Source organism: Drosophila suzukii, chromosome 2R, assembly GCF_043229965.1.
Source record: "Drosophila suzukii chromosome 2R, CBGP_Dsuzu_IsoJpt1.0, whole genome shotgun sequence".
NCBI classification, from domain to species: domain Eukaryota; kingdom Metazoa; phylum Arthropoda; class Insecta; order Diptera; family Drosophilidae; genus Drosophila; species Drosophila suzukii.
The window spans coordinates 15096884-15116970 of NC_092081.1; the positions used below are offsets into that span (position 1 = coordinate 15096884).

General features: G+C 42.8%; 4 protein-coding genes across 8 annotated transcripts in view; 2 read left to right on the forward strand and 2 right to left on the reverse strand.

The window, feature by feature from the left end:
* The window catches only part of Rgk3 (Rad, Gem/Kir family member 3), a 30795-nt gene extending 21495 nt beyond the window's left edge, over window positions 1-9300 (forward strand). For 2 of the 3 annotated variants that reach the window (XM_017073402.4, XM_065863676.2), the window contains 6 exons: window positions 4023-4343; window positions 4408-4496; window positions 6532-6712; window positions 6849-6982; window positions 7140-7244; window positions 8091-9300. In XM_017073402.4, coding sequence (XP_016928891.3) covers window positions 4023-4343; window positions 4408-4496; window positions 6532-6712; window positions 6849-6982; window positions 7140-7244; window positions 8091-8237 — 977 coding nt within the window. In that variant the 3' untranslated portion in view covers window positions 8238-9300. The remainder of the gene's footprint in view (window positions 1-4022; window positions 4344-4407; window positions 4497-6531; window positions 6713-6848; window positions 6983-7139; window positions 7245-8090) is intronic. The other variant, XM_017073403.4, reaches the window with a different exon arrangement.
* On the reverse strand, window positions 9284-9965 carry LOC108009240 (uncharacterized). Its single transcript, XM_017073408.4, has 2 exons — window positions 9811-9965; window positions 9284-9742 (listed from the first exon to the last, which is right to left on the reverse strand). The coding sequence occupies exons 1-2, from the start codon at window positions 9823-9825 to the stop codon at window positions 9416-9418; spliced, it is 342 nt and encodes a 113-aa protein (XP_016928897.3). The 5' UTR covers window positions 9826-9965; the 3' UTR covers window positions 9284-9415.
* Window positions 9966-10826: 861 nt separating this feature from the next.
* MFS16 (major facilitator superfamily transporter 16) lies at window positions 10827-14600 on the forward strand. Of its 3 annotated transcripts, none has more exons than XM_070995263.1 (8): window positions 10827-10970; window positions 11591-11815; window positions 12247-12398; window positions 12462-13030; window positions 13143-13178; window positions 13298-13508; window positions 13573-13721; window positions 13783-14600. In XM_070995263.1, the coding sequence occupies exons 2-8, from the start codon at window positions 11682-11684 to the stop codon at window positions 14152-14154; spliced, it is 1623 nt and encodes a 540-aa protein (XP_070851364.1). In that variant the 5' UTR covers window positions 10827-10970; window positions 11591-11681; the 3' UTR covers window positions 14155-14600. The 3 variants fall into 3 exon arrangements, with proteins under 3 accessions (XP_070851364.1, XP_065719746.2, XP_070851365.1); XM_070995264.1 differs by lacking the exon at window positions 10827-10970 and adding an exon at window positions 10999-11210; XM_065863674.2 differs by lacking the exon at window positions 13143-13178 and having other exon boundaries at window positions 10828-10970.
* LOC108009233 (probable multidrug resistance-associated protein lethal(2)03659) lies at window positions 14187-19776 on the reverse strand. The gene is made up of 6 exons (XM_017073398.4): window positions 19503-19776; window positions 18781-19011; window positions 16222-18451; window positions 16006-16156; window positions 14996-15944; window positions 14187-14935 (listed from the first exon to the last, which is right to left on the reverse strand). The coding sequence occupies exons 1-6, from the start codon at window positions 19583-19585 to the stop codon at window positions 14644-14646; spliced, it is 3936 nt and encodes a 1311-aa protein (XP_016928887.3). The 5' UTR covers window positions 19586-19776; the 3' UTR covers window positions 14187-14643.
* Between the last annotated feature and the right edge of the window lie 311 nt (window positions 19777-20087).

Genomic DNA, 20087 nt, shown 5'->3' on the forward strand with positions numbered 1-20087 from the left:
TCGATTATCCCGCTTACCTGCTTTTTAAATATTATCCCATTAAGCTGTTTTTCAGCAAGGTGGAGAGTATTAAGTAGAGTTATTTAATCAAGATTTATTGAGTTAAGAAGTTTTGCAGAGCTAAAAACTTAAAACAAAATCAATACTTGAAGATGGAAAGAATTTTGGCAGAAGAATAAGTTAATTGCCTAATAAGTTTTACAAAAGGCACAAGTTTACTTAAGATGTTTATGTAACAAGTTTTCGAATAAAGAAAGATGGCTCCTAAACATTTCTAAGTAATGTACGAAACACTAAGGTTAAAAAAAAAACGAGGAAAAATGTAGAAAAGAAATGAAACTTTTAAAATCTTTCTGTTTTTGTAGTTTGAGGATTAGTGTTTAGCCCTAAAGTTACGATCTTTACCATCCTTAACCCCGCACTATGGGGCGTGTGCATGCACAAATGCATGCCCGACTTTAAGTACGTGTTTAAGCCCACCCGTAACAGCTCCGAACACGGAATACAGAATACGGAATAAGGAATACGGAATACGGAGTACGGAACACTTGAGCAGACATGACAGCAAACAGACGACAAGCCTGCGTATTAACAGCACGAGGTGTCATAACTTAGTCATGAAGGAGGAGCCGGAACCATTTGACAGACATAGTTGAGGATGGGACTATGCCATGTATGAAAAGCATAACTAGACGGAGAGTAGTTCGTGATAGACATACGTACACATACAAAACACAGAGATAGGGATTTTAAATTCTTGTTATGGTTCTTTAAGAAAACCTATCATCTATAGCATAAAGTTTGTGGCAATGCCATCTTTCATAACAAAATCTATAAATATTGAAAAATATTACTAAAGATTTTTAATGACTTATAAAGGTATACTTTAAGATATATATGCAATTCTTTCTGAATCAATTCTATTCCGATTTCCAAACTTAAATTATATAAACTCCCTTTTCATGTTTGTTGTAAATAGTTATATTTATATATGTATCTCTCGTTTTAAAGCCTTCTTTAAAAATGCATGCGACATCAAAGGGTATCAAAACATAGTTATATCCCTAAGTGGGGATGAAGTGCCTGTGTTGGCCCAACTAAATTGCTTTGAAATACAAGCGGAATACCTTGTAGTTGGTTTCTGCCAAGAAGTGGCAGCTTTGTTTTGCGGTTATGTCTTCAGGAGTCATGTGCGTCCATTTAATTAAACTTAATTCGCTCAAGATGTTAGCAGAGCGTGTGGCGATGGGGATAAGTCCCAAAAGATGGTGGCAAGGGGCCCATCCTCATGGCCATCCATCAATTATGTTTACGGTTGGCACGAGTGGTAAATTTAAAATGAGCGAAATGGGCGAAAAACTGACAGACCGACATTGATTCGAATATGTTCGGGAGGATGGTGGGTGATTAATTGAAATGCCCGGCGAGTGTCAGTCATCGATGGCAGCCACTGAAGCAGCCTGAATGAATTCTCCATATAAATACATTTCCAACCACACAATGCAAAAGTGCCTGCCCGATTGTCCTGTGTGCCTGAATCGAATCGTAATTGAATGATTGCGCCGAAAGGGGACGATATGTGTTTGCATTTTATCCGTGATTATTTCAAGCGTTTTTGGCCAAAAGCTAAACATTCGATTGGTATTTTTAGCAGCGGGTTTATTTTGCATAAACAAAAACCGCCCAACCTTGAAGACGGTTAATCATATCGCAAAAGTGGCCCGCAGCATATGCGAAATCTCGTGCCACACTCACCCCACTCTAAATCAATCAGCAAATAAAATTTTCAATTTATTTGCTTAAACAGTTATTCTTTGGACAAACAAACACACGAATATGCTGATTTGTTGGTTGTAGAGAGCTAAGCCAACATCAAAGACAAGTGGGTGGAAAACATTTGTTTGAAGAATGGCTACAAAAAAATATGTGAAAAAATGCTGCAATTACTCCGGCGATTAGTCAGTTTCAATTATGGGAAATGGCTAAAAATAAATATGAACATTGCACCTCACACATGTTTGTATTTATTGTGAGAAATTTCACGAAACTAAATCGCAATTTTTATTGCCGCCCGTTTGCACCTATTCCAAATGAATTGTTTCCCCCACGCGCAGACCTTGTTATCCACGTTTTCCAAAAAAAAAGAAAATATGGCCACCCAAAATGGTTTTATGGCTTTCCAATGATGACGGCCCATCGGTATACACAGAAAAAAGGGGAGCCTAACCCCCTTCTGCGTTCGAATGTAAATGTTTAGAACGCTTTTGGCCATTAAATCAATTTGCACAATTAATGACCGCAGATGAGATCCGAGCAAAAGCTCGGAAAAAACATCTATATATATCCTCAGACTCGCGCATATTTCGCGCGACGGCTAAATGCAATAAGGCAGGCCGTAAATCTATTTATGACATTTAAAATGTACACAGTCTACACTTGCATAAACCGAACAAATCAACAAATGTATATAGGTTATTTCATATATATATATATAGATTGATTTATATAGGCACATCAACCGGTCTGAGGGATTATAAATGACAACGGCGCAGGTTGTTCAAAGGCTCTTGACTCGCCGTCTTCGTTGGGTAATACCTTCTCGGTGGGGCATTGTCTGTCTTTTTGGGGAAGGAGGATGCGAGTGTCAGATGTGCAGCTTATGTCTAGATTTATTCTGCTTTTGTTTGGTCAATCAGCTGGCTTGGCCGGTGGCAGTGTTGTTAAATCGTGTTTGTGGTTGTCAATTAATTCATTTCGTATTTTAATTTGAATTCAAAGCCCACTCACTAGATGATTTATTGTCTGGTTGTAGGGTTCATTTAGAAAAAAGCTAACCCCATATTAACTAGCTATTTGTGAAATGTCACTTTTTACGAAGGATTATAAATAAAACCATTTCTCTTTTTTCATTTGGGAATTAAAATATACAAAACATTTGACAAGCAAAAAATGCAGTCGGAAGAAAGATAAATGGTTTTCCGGAACTAAAAATTAAAAATCCTTCGACTTAGTCTGAAGATTAAATTAAACCGGCTTGCCTAATATATAGGTATTCTGGAAAATGTATTAAAAATATTAAAGATAGTCAGCAACAATACCACATCCAACGGATTAGTCCAAAGCTTAAATTAAATCGGCTTTCTTATTATATATTCTGGAAAATGCAGGAAGGATTATAAATAATAAATCACAACCAATTATCTTTATTTAAATTAAATAATTAAAATATACAAAACAAGCAAAAAAAAGCAGTCGGAAGAAAGATAAATGGTTATCCGGAACTAAAAATTTAAAATCCTTCGAATTAGTCTGAAGATTAAATTAAACCGGCTTGCCTGGTATATAGGAATTCTGAAAAATGTATTCAAAATATTAAAGATGATCAGTAAAATACAGGGTTATAAAAAACGGGAGCATTCAAGAGCTCATTGGCGTTATTCCAACCAATTTCCGGACAAAGCAATGGGTTAAAATAACCATTACCGCCTGTCCCACATAAATTTCAATGCTTTTTTAATCGGTTTATTATCGTATAAAGAGCAAATAAATGCCTGAAAAATTTCGCATAAATATTCATTGTATATGCGAAATATATTGTAAATATTCGGCATTCATTTGGCGCAAAAATGCAGGAAGTTTGGCTTGAATTTCCGACAGAAATATGCGATTTTCTAAATGTGTTTCCCTGGCAGGAAAAACCAGACAGTCAGGACAGGGGAATTGGGGAGGGAAAGGGGTCGGGAGGGGCAGGGGGGACTGCCAGCACAGATGCCAAACACAAAAGACAGATTAACTATTGTTGATGTTGCCCTTGCGGCAGGAAACTGTAATTACTGACTACGGGCCACGTGGCGTATGCGCAACGAGTCGTTTGGGTCGATCCAGGTTGCACATACGCCGCGTGTGCCCCGTTGACTAACAAAAGCCCAGCACATGCAGTTGGAATACGAAAACGGGTGACATTTTACTCACTTTTTGACAACTCAACTGGTTCCTTTTTTTCGTGTTTTTGTTCGTTCCAGGTATCATCAATCGAGGTGACTCCTTCCGCCGCCGGCGCTCCAGGAGCAACAGCCTGGCCCCGTCCAGTCCCATGCACAATCGAAACGGTGTGGGCGGTGGGCTGGGGGGCGTGGCTGGCGGGGGCAGCAGCCTGGGCCTGGGAAGCGGCTACAATGGCGGCGGCAGCAGCAGCAACGGATTCGGAAACGCAAATGCCCAGGAGAATCACCAGCCGGTGGAGTTCTATCGCGTGGAAATGCTGGGCTCGGCGGGCGTGGGCAAACAGGCTCTGGTTTCACAGTTCCGCACCTCGGACTGCATCAATGCCTACGATGGACCTGGTTAGAGTGACTTCATATCATAATTCATCAGCAATTTTAACCAGAACTTATTTAATACTCGCAGAATGCGACGAGGCCGAGCAGAACGTCTCAATCATACTGAATGGCACCGAGTCGGAGCTGAAGTTCCTCACCGGGAATCCGGAGAGCAAGGTAAGCCATTTGTCAGGGGACTCCAAAGCCTGTTCCCTATTTGTGTGTTGTAATTGTCGTTAAATATTTCACCATTAACTGGCCTCCAACCACAAAGCCACTGGCTTTGTGCCCCGAGGTCCTGGCTGTCAGCAAGACAAATGAGCTTGTCCTGGCCGAGATTTACCCGGGGGAACGGCGAGTGATTTGCCAACCGGGCGAGCATAAATTGCACAAAGTGAATTAATTACACATGCAAAATGAGTTCGAGAAATACGAGAGGTATAGCACGACCATCAAACACCCACCCACCCAGAGTAACCAACAAGGATGAAGGATGAAAGGTTCCGAAAGTTCGAGAGAGAAACTATGAAAACTTTCGCAGAAAACTCGATGCGAACTGCGGTTAATTATGGCAAAGTGCACGGAATGCCGGAGGCTGCCTTGAAATCATTTAAGGAATTCATTTAAAATCCTGCCAGACGGGCGCCGCCTGCAAGCGAAGCGATTTGCAACGTTTGGCCCAAAAAGAAAATAAGAAAACAGGGGGAAACTCAAATATATATAAATACAACAATATGAGCCACTGTGCAATCGAAATGCCAAATTGCTGGACGTTGGCCAAATGGCCAACGGGCCGTTTGCCGCCGCCTTTTGAGGGTGGCCAACAATACAAATGGACACGATAATGATAATTATAATCGCCGATGACGATTCCGTTGATGGTGATGGCGATGGCGATGGCGATGGCGATGGCGATGGCGATGACGACGTGGATGAGGACAAACAAAAGGAAATGGCAACAATTTATCCATTCGGGAATGCGACACAGGAATCAAACGAATTAAAGCCCAAGAGTCGTGGAAACGCAAATAACAAATTGCTTACGGTTTGACCTTAAGCCTCCGCCAATCCCAGAACACCAGAGCACCTTGGAGCCCACTGGCAAGTGCCAAAATTTACAAATGTCGGATGCGGATGTGCCTGGCGTGGCTTTATGAGGCACGGAATCGGAAGCCAGCACCCCGGGCTAGAGTAAAACCTGCCGACGTCACCGCAGACAAAGTGTATTTGCCCAGGATTGGACAGCTTAAATACCCCAAGGCAAACGTCTGGCAACTGCAAAACCTTTTCTGGTGAAAAGTGAAAACTTTGAAGATCTAGATCTTCTCTTCTTAATAAAATAAAATGACCGACAGTTACATTTTTATAAAATGCTTCAGATTATTTTTAAATCAAATTAGGTTTTTACAGCTATGTTATGAGGATTAAGGTCTATAAATCGGAACAAACACCCAACAAAATCTTTAGGAAAACAGAAATTTCCTTGGAGAGCAATAATTTAATAAATAACTTTGGACTAGCCTGTTATACAAGCTCCAAAATATTTGAAAACTCCACTTTTCCACCTTTAAGCCAAATAAACTATTTTCGTAAGCGAAGCTTTATTGAAAAGACATTCTTCTATCCCAGATTATTTTTTCAAATGTTATTAATATATGCAAAATTAATTAAAATGGGTATTTCTTCAAACCAAATCCAAGAGCATATAAGTCCGAACATGCTCTATATTAATACGCCTTGAAATGCTAATGAATAGGCGCATTCGCACCTTTAAAATGAAAATTCAGAACCTGGACGATAGAGCCGTTTCGCTGACCTGTTAATGTATGGGCCAGATAAATGAACATAATTAAAAGTCTGGCCAAGTCGGAAACTTTTTCCTTCGCTCGCCACGTTATTGCGATGCCAAGTGGCCATAATTTTAATTTTTACGAGCATAAAATGCAAAAGTACCGGGCCAACAAAAGGAAGCCGAGAAAGGAAAGGAAAGCAGGTTTTTGTTACGTTGGGATGGATGCTCGACTTTTCGCTCAACGCCTGCACTTGACGGTGCGCAGTTAAGAACTTTTAATTTCACCTCCAGTGGGCTGCGATAAAACACGGCATTAAATACTTTCGGCAGTCACGAAGGCCGAGAAACCAGAGCCCAGAATGTTGTAAACTTGTTGAGTGCCGTGTTTCAATTGGACTTTTTGTTTTCTTTTTTATGCAGGACGAACTGGAGCAGGCGGATGCCTTCCTGGTGGTCTACTCCTGCATTGACAAGGAGTCCTTCACGCGGGCCAAGCAGATACTATCGCGGCTGCAGGACATGGACCTGCTGCGCCACCGACCCACCATCCTGGTGGCCAACAAAATTGATTTGGCCCGCTCACGCGCCGTTTCCGCCCAGGGTGAGTGTATGGCAATTAGCCTCTGCCCCAAACTCGTTGCATTCATTTGCATCGTCAATTAAGTGGCGTGACCCAAGCGAGTCCTCATCCAAATTCAAATCCAAATCCTTCTACTCCTTCCCGTTCCTCCGCATAGATGGCAAATGTCTGGCCTGCACTTTCGGAGCCAAGTTTATCGAGGTCTCCGTGGGCATCAATCACAACTGCGACGAGCTCCTGGCCGGCACGCTCACCCAGATTCGTCTAAAGAAGGACCAGGTCCAGCTGCAGGTACGTCAAATATCCCTTATGATATAAGCCCGACCAAAAAATCCAATGGGTCTATAGCTCTAGTTGCCGTAACAGTTAGCTGGTTGGCTAGTTGTCCCCCCCAATCTATCTCTGTTTTTAGTGTATTGTAATCAATGTCAATCGATCGCTTTCGCAGCTTAATCCGAAAAAATCAAAAGATAAAAACAAATTTAAAGAAAATTCAAACGTAGAGACTGTAGAAACTGATAAATGTCTGACTGATCTTAAAGCCGTCGAAGGGGTAAGTAAACTGAATGTAAACCCGACCAAAAACCCAATTCAAATGTTGAACTACCTAACTTTCGGACTGATTTTAATCGATGTTTAATGTGTTATTCGAACCCCTACCCGTTAACTATATAGTAAAGCATGATACCATTAGAGTGCCATATATATCTAGAACTATCTTAAGATTTATTTTGTTGTCTAAAGGAAAAAGCTTCCTGATGTCTGGGAATCCATAAAAGTCTAAATGAACATTAAAAGGTGTCTAAAAGTATGCTACAACAAATTGAACTGGAAAAATGTCGTTAAACTATTCATAGCATACTTGAAGGCATCTATTAAGTGACTTCAATTCAATAAATGTTTCTTTTGCAACCAAAATAAAAATATACCTTCTACGTTTAGACACTTTTGCTGTGAAAACCAATAATATCTAGACTGTAACTCCCTGTTTATGTGTGGTTGGACTGTTATTCATTATGTATAAGGTTCCCATTCCAACCCTGATCTTTTGCCAAAACAATTTCGGCCAGCTTTTGCCAACAAGGAAAATGTGTCAAGTGTCCGAAAGTACAGAAACTACTCTGAGGATACTGCCAAAAGTGTTTTGTTTGTTTGTTGTTTATTATCCTGAGCCCACTCCCCCAGAATTCGCACAAAGAACATGAAAAATGCAAACTTCAATTGGCGCCCCAAATGGACTAACTGTACTGCAGGGCCATAAAAATGCAGTTGAATAGAGAGCCAAATGTAAATAAACCGAAGCATAAAAAAACCCAGCCTGTTCTCCTCCCCATTTGAGAATTTATTATATTTGTGAAAGAGGCCAATTTGACTTATCTCATATTTAACTGGATTTCAGGGACCCAGGGATGCCAGTTCGCCGGCCCACTGGTACAAAAGCCGCAGCGTAATGCTGGCCAGCATGAAGGCCCGCCAGATGCTCACCTGGATCCTGGGCAAGGAGGACTCCAAGTTCAAGCACTGCGAGAATCTGCAGGTGCTCTAAAACCGAAAATCAAAAATCAAACAAATCTATAAGTCTATATACTTAGCGGCTAAGTGTGTCGATGTGTGAATTTGTGTGTATAACCGACAGAAGCAGGCAGAAAGCTTTATCTCTAAGTGCTACCAGATGGGCTCATCTAATATGTAAACAGGTTTCGACGGTTCGAAGCTCTCCAATATCCAACCTCCAACCCCTAGTCCCCAAACCGCCTGTAAACAACCATTTGCATACTTACGAGTATGTGCAAACAGCTATTCGTAATGTCTAACGTAAGCCTGATAATCAAAAATTAAATCAAATTTAATGTAAAACATAGGGACATATGCAACGCAAGCAGCGACCATGTGTATGAGCAACTTAATGGAACCAAGCGAAAGGAGCAAAACCAAAAATACTAATAACTAAACAGAGGTAAACACTACTTATGTACTTAACTAGTAACTATAGTAACTTTTCTAAGCCATGAGCAAGTAGGGGGAATATTTATCATAAGCTGGCTAGCGGCTTTGCTATTTACAAGGGAGAAAGGTGTGCAATATGTTCCCATCAAACAAAGTACATGTAGCCAAGGCGAAAGATTTTCATATAAGATTTATATAGTGTGTATGTGTGTATTTCGAGTTGTTATTTTCATTTTCTGCAGCATAGGGGAGTCTTACAGGGTCTTTAATCGAGTGTTAGCTAGCTGCCTAGTCAGAATATAAAATAAAATATTACATAACCCTAGATGAGTGTCCATCATATGTTATAATGTAGAATTAGAATTCAATATTCTTTGTGTCTTCCTTAGTCAAATATGTATGTGTGCGTATCGGTGTGTTTATACTAGGGATCCTTCCAAAAAATAGTGCAATGCAAGGAATTCACGTGTCATCCACAAAGCCTTCATGTAAATGTGCTCAATGTGGAAACATGAAAAAAACTACAATAATATGCCTAACTCTAATGAGAACTATATAGATTGGTGTGTACATATGCTTAATCACGTGTGGATATTTGCAAAGCGCATAGGCTCTACAACAATAAAATAATAAAATATTTAAATGTTTAACAATATAAATAAGTTATGTTTTATTTCTTAAAAGGCTAGGTTTGTATAAAAATATCAATGGTATATGATCAGTTTTTTGGAAATGTGTCGAGGTGAAAAGCTTAAATTACTAAGTTCTATTAATCAGTTAGCCAAACTGCTGTTGCTGGGGATTCTTTGCCCTCACCACCTGAGATCGGTAACGGAAAAGAGGTCGGAATACATTGATCTCGGCCAGCTCCATGTCATCAGCTGCCTCCTCATAGGCTAGCTCCTCCAGAGCTCTTCGGAATCTGCTCAAAGTTCTCTCATATCTGTACAGGTTATCGAGGACCTCACTGGATTTAAGTGCTTGATTTTCTCCACCGTTGGCGTCGCTTAGTCTTTGGATCTGTTCCGCTGAAGTAATACGCTCCTGGGGATAGCCGAAGACCAGTTCCAGGGTCGCAAAACAGGCAAGCAGTTGAAGGATTATCTAATTTTTAAATGCAAAAAGGTTAGTATTGAACCAAGTTAGACTGAAAAATTTCAGCTGACCCTTACCTTGTTGTAATGCATTTTAATAGTAATTTTATGGCTTTTCTGTAATCAAAATTCAGTTGTTTTTAGCTATACTGCGGGTTGTCAAGTGTGGCTTCAGTTGGCTGAACCTCGCAATTTATACTATTGGCAAAATTGTTTTTGCTCGCTGTGATTAGCACCTCCAATTGTTCTTGTTTCTCGCCTTGATTTTCACACTGCAGGCGGAGGAAATTAGCGTACTAGTGCTGAAAACCAAAGCATTTTCCTCTCTCAGTTGAGTCTGATTGAAAATTCAGGTCATGTGCACATGGGGGTTAGTGTTTTTCCCGCCTGATATTCTCTGTTGTCAACAAACCGTAACTAGCTAATGACTAATTCTTATTTTTTTATTCGGTCGCGTGTCTAAGGAATAATTACACGATGATCTAAGGAAATGTAATTCCGGGATCAGGTGTCAACCTCTAATTTCAAAGGTACATAAGTCTAGAGGCAAGTGGTAGTTACCTAAATAAATGGCGTATCGATCATGTAAAAGTAATACCTTTTCTGGACTTACAAAACAATTACGAGGGGATTCTTATAAAATTGAACTGGAACGTAACACACTTGCTAACACACTATGATATTAATATATATATAAAAATTGGTTTGTTTTATTTTAAATTTTGAATATATATAGAAAATTAGGTGTTACAAAAAAAGGAAAAACATTTTTTAAAACATTTCGTCCATCTGTAGACGGTTGAAAATTGCCTTTATGTACGTAAGAATTCAAAATAAACTTGGCTTGAAGAAATTTCTTTCTAAAAAAACCACCTATATATTTTTTTATCTTGTCGAACAATTCCTTTGATGAACAGTTAAACAACGTATTTTCAAAAGAACTCCACGATTTATTTTTTAAATTAAATTTAAAAATAACGTAGTTTTGATCAAAAATTGAATTGCTATGTCAGGTGTGTGTCTCCGCTATGTCAGCATGGTGTACTCACTATCTTGACATCGATTTCTTAGTATGACCCTTTAGGGAGTATTTTTGGTATATTGGTGCACATCGATAGTTTCTATGAGGAGTACGGCTTGGTCTTCGATAATTCTCTGGTTCCGGAACCTCAGGTCGTCTATTTTGTTATTCTCCGACGGAGTAATGTTTACTGCAGCTGTTTAGTGTGTGTTTAACGGTAATCATAAATCTTGGGGGCTGTTTTTCAATGTCGCACTGTTGAATCCCAAACAATCTGTTAGCTTCAGCAAGATTTACCGCTTTTTTGGGGGCGACAACAAACAAAAGAGTTATAGTATCCGCCACAAGTCGACGCTGGAACACTCTGTAAATTGATTAGGATAAGTGATAAAGAAGTAAATAAACTGTATTGGAGGTATCACAAACAAGGCACAAATGCGATATCGTCATAAGTAAGGTAACTGTCGGCGGTCTTTAAGATAAAGTACTTGCTATTCCTTATCGCAAACCGAAGAGCGCTATCAAAGTGGCAACGTTTTCGCCAACACAGCAGAATAGAAAAACCAGCGGAAACTGCGATACGGAGCGTCATTGTTTGAGCGGAATGAATTAAACTGCGAAGTAAACAAGAGAACTAAAGAAACATATGGCGATAAGGTCGGATACTGTATCCGCACTCGTTTCCACGGCCTCAGCAGAAACCGCGACCCACCCTACTCCTCTAACCTACCTGTACTCCTTCCCCCCACATAACACACATATAGCAAATGTATCTCGTACTGAGTCACCTCGGAGGCAAATCACTCACGACCTACCTGTTGATCATTGTTCTTGCAGGTAGCTGGCTTTTTCGCAACCGGAACGGAAACGGGAACCCAGCCACCTGGACGAGCAGCACTTGCACCTCGCCCATCGCCCGCGCCGGTCGATGAGAGCTCCACTGGGATTGGCCAGAACGCGAAAGATGAGCAACAACTACAACGACGTGCCCTTCGGCATTCGGGCGATCCAGCGGCTGTCCCGCCAATGCTGCACCCGGTTCCACGCTCGCAGAGATCTGCTGTAAGTATATACGATACCTTCCAGAAATCGTATTTCCCTAAAAATTCTTTAGAACATATTTATATATTTTTAAATTTTTTAGAAACGTAATAATACCTCATAGCAGTAAATATTATGAGAAAATAATTTGGATCATTACCGCAAACAATTAATAATCCGACTGATTCATACAAAATTGGTTTAACAAAAACACAAAGAATCTCTTTGGTATTGGATTTCTGTCTCACATTTCCGCACCGACGAACACTACAGTTTTTTATTTTCGGTTATTTGCATATAATACTAATGCTATAATTATTGATCTTTTGTAAGGTGTTATAAAATAATTGATGTTTTGGTTGCCTTTCCTCAACTTAACACCAGTTTATTCTATTTAAAATAATACTTATTATTTACATATATGTAATATATATATTGATTTGATTTTTCAGGTACAAGATGTCCGTGTTTGTGCTAACTTTCCTGGCCTACGCCTGCTACCACATGTGCCGCAAGCCCATCTCCGTAGTTAAATCGGTGCTCCAAGGAAACTGCTCCACGGCGCTGGCCGCGTCGGGTCAGGAATGTGGATATGCTCCCTTTGGTGAGTTTTTCAAAAAGTTTCTTATAATCTTTATAAACTATAAACTATGTACCCAATTCACAGATGTTCCTGATGCCACAACACTCTTCGGGATGTTGGACTCGGCCTTCTTGTTCTCCTATGCCATTGCCATGTTCGCCTCTGGTTTTGTGGCGGAGCGCGTTTCCCTGCGGTACTTCCTTTCCATGGGCATGATCCTCACCGGAGTGTTCACCTACATGTTCGGCATTGCCCGCACCTCAAATATCCATAGTCTGTGGTACTTTGTTATTGTGCAAATATTCGCTGGCATTTTCCAGACGACTGGATGGCCAGGCGTCGTGGCGCTCGTAGGTCGTTGGTTTGGAAAGTCCAAGCGTGGCTTGATCTTTGGCATCTGGAACAGCCATACGTCCATTGGAAATATTCTGGGCACGCTGATAGCGGCGCATTACGTGGAAACCGATTGGGCTCTGTCGTTTGTGGTGCCCGGCATCATAATTGCAGCCATAGGCTTTTTGCTCTTCCTTTTCCTGGTCGACCAGCCGGAGATAGTGGGCTGTTACCCAGATTCCGGTCACCAGGAGCGACGCGTGGCCAACGATTCGGATGAGGAACAGGATGATGAGGAGCAGGTGCGCCACAACGATGCCGTAAGTATCAGTTCCACTTTTTGATTGGTGTTCCGCATGCGAAGTATATTACACTCGGTCTCCCCATTATGTTGCGATTTTGATTTCAAAAACGTACTTTGCTCGGCGGTAGTTTGTGGTCAATTTGGGGTACAACTCTTCGAAACGCGTAAGTGCATGATTGTATGTTTGCTTGTCTAGTAGTTTTGGCCAGATTGCTTGTGTAAATCTTGCGCTTTGCTCGGCTTTTAACTTTAAGCAGAAGACTTATTTGACTTACTTTTGCAGGAAATCAACTATAGGCCGGCGCCCACCGAACGCACTCCAATCCTTCCTCGTTCTCAAGCAGAGTCTCATCCCAGGAGACATGGACGCCCCATAAGCCTGGTTGATGCTTTATTCATACCCGGAGTGGTAGAGTTTTCCCTGTGTTTGTTCTTCACCAAGCTGGTCAGCTACACCTTTATGTACTGGCTGCCTCTCTACATTCAGAAATCTAGTAAGTATCCAGAAAAACCGCCATAAAGTCAACCTGGATCTATAACATAATTATTTTTCTGCAGGCACTTTGGGTCCTACATTGTCTGCTGATTTGTCCACTCTCTTCGATGTGGGCGGTATTTTGGGAGCTATAGCTGCGGGCTATCTTTCGGATGTCAGTGGGATGTCAGCCACAGTTTGCACAGGCATGTTGTTCGTTGCTTCGCCCATTGTAAGTCCCCCAAATAAAGAACACCAATCTATTGTTGCTCAAACTATTATCTGAATTTTAGCTGCTGTTGTATCAACAATATGGTGCATTGTCAATGACGATCAGCATAGTGCTTCTGATTGTGGTCGGCATCTTTGTGAATGGACCCTATGCCCTGATTACCACGTCTGTTAGTGCGGAGCTGGGCCAGCACAGCTCACTGGAGGGCAATGCCAATGCACTGGCCACCGTGACGGCCATTATCGATGGAACTGGGTCGATCGGAGCGGCAGTTGGTCCGCTGCTGGCAGGACTTATCTCTACCGCCGGATGGCAGTATGTCTTCCACATGCTCATCGCTGCCGACATCATAGCCATGGTGCTGCTGGCTCGACTGGTCTTCAAGGAGTTCACCGCGCTGCGACGCGCATCTCATCGGATACGGATTGAATAGCAGGAAGAAGCGGCTATGACCGCCGAGTCGGATGTGGTTTGACCGTATTTATTTTTGTTTCCTAGCGTTCTGTGTACATAGCCTGGCATTTGTATAGCATACATAAAGAACGTTTTGTTTCCATTCGAGAGCATATCAGAGTGTTTCTGATCCTAGTTTTACCCCATACATGTCAATATCTAATGTTATTTTTAATGGATCTTTTACCATCATCCTAGGCTATCCATCAAGTTTACAGTTTTGATATATTACCTACATACATATACATATACATCTATTTTGTAATCTTGTGTGTGCGCGCGTGTGTCAGAGTCTCCTCGTTTTAAGTGCCGAACTATCATTAGTACTAGCGTAATTCTACTGCTATGTAAATACACTTTATCGTACACTTTTCGTACCAATAAAACCGAATTTGACTGTTCTCCGAGGCAGTACGATTTCTGAAAGCCGCGGCTTGAGATTGGTCCTGTATCCGGAGGCGATTCCTGCTCACTCCTCTGCTATTGTAAAGGAGTCCCTTTTGTTGCGGCGCATGTAGCTCTCCGACGCGATCTTTTTGAGAAACTTAATGGTAGCAGCATCATTTTGATTGACCAGCTTTAGAAGAGCTCCGTCCTTACGCTGCAGAAGCTTGTGAGGAGCTCCGAACTCCACTATCTGCCCAGCATCCATTACCAGGACACTGTCATTATCCATCACAGTATGCAATCTGTGCGCGATTGTAAGAACTGTGCACTCAGCGAACTTGGTCTGGATGGTCTCCTGGATCAGGATATCAGTTCTAGCGGAGGTAGAAGAGGTAATTAGAAACATTTTCTTAGGTTTCTTATTAAATACTTACTCAGTATCCACATTGGCAGTTGCTTCATCCATAACGAGGACTCGATTCTGTCGCAGGATAGCTCTTGCCAAGCACACCAGTTGCCTTTGACCCATGCTGAAGTTGGAGCCACCATCCTGCATGTGACAGGAGAGACCTCCTTCCAAAGAAGCGACATGTTTCTTCAGTTTCACATCCTCCAAGGCACTCCACAGCGATTCATCGCTCTTCTCATCAAATGGATCCAGATTGAAGCGCAGAGTGCCAGAAAACAGCACTGGATCCTGAGGAATGATTGAGATTCGACTGCGTAGATCGTGGAGACCCAGTTGACCAATATCCAGCCCATCGATCTCGATGGTTCCCTCATTGAGACCCAATCGAAATAGGGCTTGAATGATGGAGGACTTTCCAGCTCCCGTGCGTCCCACAATGCCAATTTTCTCCATGGGCTGTGACTCAAAGTTAAGACCCTTCAGGATATCCTCATCTGCTGGAGCGTACCGCATGCGGAGATCCCTGAAGCTGAGGTGTCCAGCCTGCGGCCATTCAGCGGCAAGATTCACACTCTTCGCACTTTCCAGTGGTGGCTCCGATGGCATCTGGGCGTACTCCAGCACTCGCTCCACGCTGGTCATGTTGTTCTCCATTTCGGCAGTCTGGCGCATTCCCCACTGACACATGATCACCAAAGTCATGGACTGCGTGATGGCCAGACCCACGTCGCCACTGTAAAAGCTCTGGTTGATAACCAGGAAGCTGAAAGTCACGGCTAGGATATAGACCACGCAAATCAGATCCGTCCAGAAGGAAAACGCACGGTTGGCGCTCACATACAGAAAGAGGGCGGATGAGTTCGTGTTTTGGTGGCCATGGAAAGTCTGCTCCAGCTGTGGCATGGCGTCCATTGATCTTATAGTGGAGTGACCATGGAAGGTTTGGTTTGTGTGCGAATAGATTGGACTTCGGGCTATTTAGAAAAAGGTATAATTATAAGTTAAGGTAGATTATTAATTTGGATTAATACCCACTCAAACTCTCAATCCTTTTCAGACTTCGACTGGCGCCAATGTAAAGAGCACGAATCAGATACAGGAGCAGCACCATAATAGCCGCTGGGATCAGGAGCCAATAGTTGGCAATAGCCACGATCACCAGCACAGCAACCACATCCACGAGGAACTATGGAGCCAAAAAGATAAAAAAAACTTTAGCTAAAAACTAGTGGATAAGACAATTCTGCATACCTGAAGACAATCCATCATGGCTTGCGGCAGGGCCACATCCACATTTTGAATGTCACTGGAAAACCGGTTGAGCACTCTTCCCGAAGGATTAGCATTGAAGAAGTACATCCAGGCGCGAATTATGCCATGGTAAAGCTGATCGTGTAACGTCAAGGAAATACGCAGACACATAAAGAAGAAGCCAAAGGTTCGTAGCAGGTATAGAGCTAAAGTGAGCAAGAGGAGCACCGTGTACCAGGTGACCATCTTAGTCCTTGTGCTTTCGGCGTCCTGCGAATTATTGCCGCGATCCTCCTCCCAAGTTGCCCAGCGGGAGATGAAGATGTCCATAACCGCCTGGCATCCTCGGGCAAATACAAACATGGAGAGAACCAAACAGACAAGGAATGGAGCTCCAAGAGCCCGAAAGTAAGCCTTGTAGGTATCATAGCTCACGGCTCCCTGTAGTTGCTGCTCCGCATGACCATCCTCCTCCTGGCTTGCGGTTGGATCATCTTCCGCTCCCTTGCTGAGCTGCTTCGAAGTTCTGTCCACCTGGCTGAGCACCCGTTTCACTTGCTGCTTGTCCGCCTCGATGGCCTCCAGATCCAGAGCGGCATGATGTGTGATCACATCTTTGAGTTCCTCATAGCTACCCTGCTGGGTGAGTTTACCTCCTTCCAGAAGCAGAAGGTGATCCACAGACTTGAGCAGCTGAACATGGTGGGTGACTAGAATACGCATTTTGCCCTCCAGCAAACGATGGAAACACTTGTCCATCAGCAGTTTGCCCACTTGGGCATCAACGGCAGCTAGAGGATCATCGAATATGTAGGTATCTGCTTGACGATACACAGCTCTGGCTAGGGCAATCCTGGCTTTCTGTCCTCCACTCAGGCTGATTCCTCGCTCGCCCACAACAGTGGCATCACCTCGAGGCAGCAGTTCCAGATCTCTGTCCAACTGGCAGGCATGGACCACAGCTCGATATCGCTTCTCCTCGTACTGCTCCACAAACAGAATATTCTCCTTGATGCTGCCCTGGAAAACCCAGGGCTGCTGGGCGGCATAGCTGATCCGACCATGGATTTCCACACGTCCCTGCATCAGCTCAATTTCACCCAAAATGGCATGGAGCAGGGTGCTTTTTCCAGAGCCCACGTTACCCACAATGCCGACAAAATGATTAGCGTTGATGTGGAAGGACAGGCTCTTAATATGGGGCTTCCTGGGATGCTTTATGCTCGGCTTGTCCCAACTAGCGCTAACTTTCTGGAAACTCAGGCACTTTGCCTCACTTTTGACGCAATGCAGGCGGCCACTCTGCGCTGGTTTCGGCTTCTCCGCATCCAATTCCAACCCCGGATTGTCTCGGCAGCAGGACTCTTCTCCAGGTTTCTCCACTTGCAGGAGGAACTCCACCACTCGACGTGCACTAACCAGAGTTTGAGCCCAAGTGGTAATAGCCATGGGCCAGTAGTGCAGGAGGGAATCGTTCAGCAAGCCGTAGTAAGAAGACAGGATGAATACCTTCTTGGCCGTCACAAGATCACCCACATAGACATAAGCCACCAGACTGAGGAAAAGCGATATCTTTGAGATCATGTTGGTGCACTGCAGGGCTGCGTAGATGCTCATGGATCCCCGGATGGCCTTCACCTCTGACTGTCTCACTGACGCAATTAGACGTCCAAAGGACTTCTCCCACGCATACATCTTGATCACCTGGATGGCACTGATAATTTCGTTCATCAGTTTCACACGCTCATCCCGATGCTTGGCGGATTGGGATCCGAAATGTGCAGCAGCTTTGGCCGCCCAGGCCTGGAAGGGTATCAAAATCACGATGAAGGCTATCCCAATCAGGGATGTCCAGCCCACCTGGCGGTACATGAGGTAGCCAAAGATGCAGGCCTCCACCGGTCCCTTCCACAGATCGTGAAAGAAGTAGAAAGTCAAGTCGAATTGGGAGAGATCGATGGACATCACTGAAATGGCAAGACCTCCGAGACCTTCGGCACTGCTTGCTGAGGCGCGGAGGCATTTCCGGTAAACCAGGCCAGCACAGGCCAGTCTCACCCTCGTTCCCACCGCAAAGACGTGGAACATGAAGGGATGGAACACCAAGGAGGTGACCAGGGAGCACAGGACAATGCCCATGGCATACAGATAGGCACTCTCCTTCGTCACAGTCGTCTGGCCATTAGCGAAGTACGAGATCAAGCCTCCGAGTAACAAAGGCTGGAAGGAGCTGTAATGAAACCGGAATCAGCTAAATTTAGATCAATTTTTATAAATCGACATGATTTATCATCTGGAACTTCATAAAAGCGTGTTCTTAATATTTCAAAAACAACAAGATAAGGATCTCTATAATTGCTAAAATAAGATCTGAAGTTAAATGAGAAATACAAAAGAAAACAGCTAAATTTAGAGCCGTTTAAAATAATCAAAAATATCACTTTAAAAAAATAAGAAAAAATTTTTGGAATTATATTTAACAAGTAGAATTACAATTAAATTAAACTCATGATTCAATAGTTTTAAGTAGGGAATTAAAAAACATATAGTTATACTTACTGAATGGACATCTCCAGCAAAGAATATAGAACACAAACGGGAACAAACTGCCAGCCGTAAACGCGAAAGATCAGTCGCATAAGACTGGGATTCTTTTTCTTAGACTCCACTTCCCAGTGGGGCTGCAAGTTCCTGGTCAGGGACTCACTGTCGAAACTGGGCAGGTGTTCGTACAATTTACTGGCATCCAACTCCTCCCGTCTACCCTTGCGGAAAACACTATGCATCCATCTGTAGGAGGTAAAATGATAAGTAATACAATATCTTATCAATGTATCTCCACGGTGGGTGACAAGAAAAAGACAGGCACTGATCCCGGGCATTACTACGTGACTTCCCAACAGTTAATGGTCAGTCAAAATTACGAAAAAAAAGATCTGGTAAAACTACAATTTTAAAGATATGGAATTTTCACAATGTGTAATCACAGTCTAGGGGTCCTTTAAAAAAATTATTTGTTTAAAGCCAATCCTTTAACTTTATAGAATCTATTAAATTGGAAATTGCGGTGCTGACTCCTGAGCACTTAACATATCTGAATATTTCGGTTTTATAGATCCCGATACGGTTTATGAGCACTACCGAGCACCAATTATCACTAGGACCTTATCGCGTGTCGTAAACTAGTCACTGATTGACCATGGCCATGGATTCGCCTGTCATGATCCGGTTTCTAGAGATATTTTCACTTTTCACCCGTAAAAAAAGAAATGTCGACTCACAGGAACAGCCACTTGGAGATTATATTGGCCTTGATAAACGGATTAGGCTCGCGTTTTAAATTTGTTTGTTTAGATGCATCCATTGCTCCATATGTTCGCGACGCTTGGCGGATTCAAAGTGAGCCAAAACGGACGGGTGTAGGCGCTTTTAACGATCTCAACGCTTTCCTGACGTCGGTTGTTTGTTTGCCCGGAGAGCCTCCATCTTTTACGCTTTTGCACTTGGCACATCGCGGCGATAAAGTGGTCAACTTAATACGCCTCTTGTCTGTTCCTCAGTTTTTGATAGTGATACGCACTGATAGTGACTAAGACGTAATCGATAGCGCAATTAGCCTGCAATTCAAATGTCAGCCATTACTGCAATTTGCGCCCCAAAATTAGATTGTTAAACCCAAGTGCGGCCATATATCTTCACCGCATTTTGGGGATATGCGGGAGCTAAGCGCCCTTTGTCTTAGACCATAATAACAGTCAGATAGGCCAAGGTGTTGGTATCCGAAGTTGGCTTTTTATGAGGTAGCATTCCCCAACGACTTATCGAATCAACTCCGCTTATTATGCTATTATTTTCGGCACAAACAC

Coding starts and splice junctions, on each gene's coding strand:
- MFS16 (XM_070995263.1), top strand. CDS start 11,682: ATGAGAGCTCCACTGGGATTGGCCAGAACGCGAAAGATGAGCAACAAC. Junction 13,179..13,297: donor GGTACAACTCTTCGAAACGC/GTAAGTGCATGA, acceptor TTACTTTTGCAG/GAAATCAACTATAGGCCGGC. Junction 13,509..13,572: donor TCTCTACATTCAGAAATCTA/GTAAGTATCCAG, acceptor ATTTTTCTGCAG/GCACTTTGGGTCCTACATTG.
- LOC108009233 (XM_017073398.4), bottom strand. CDS start 19,585: ATGGATGCATCTAAACAAACAAATTTAAAACGCGAGCCTAATCCGTTT. Junction 15,945..16,005: donor GAAAAGGATTGAGAGTTTGA/GTGGGTATTAAT, acceptor TTTTCTAAATAG/CCCGAAGTCCAATCTATTCG. Junction 14,936..14,995: donor ACTGCCAATGTGGATACTGA/GTAAGTATTTAA, acceptor TACCTCCGCTAG/AACTGATATCCTGATCCAGG.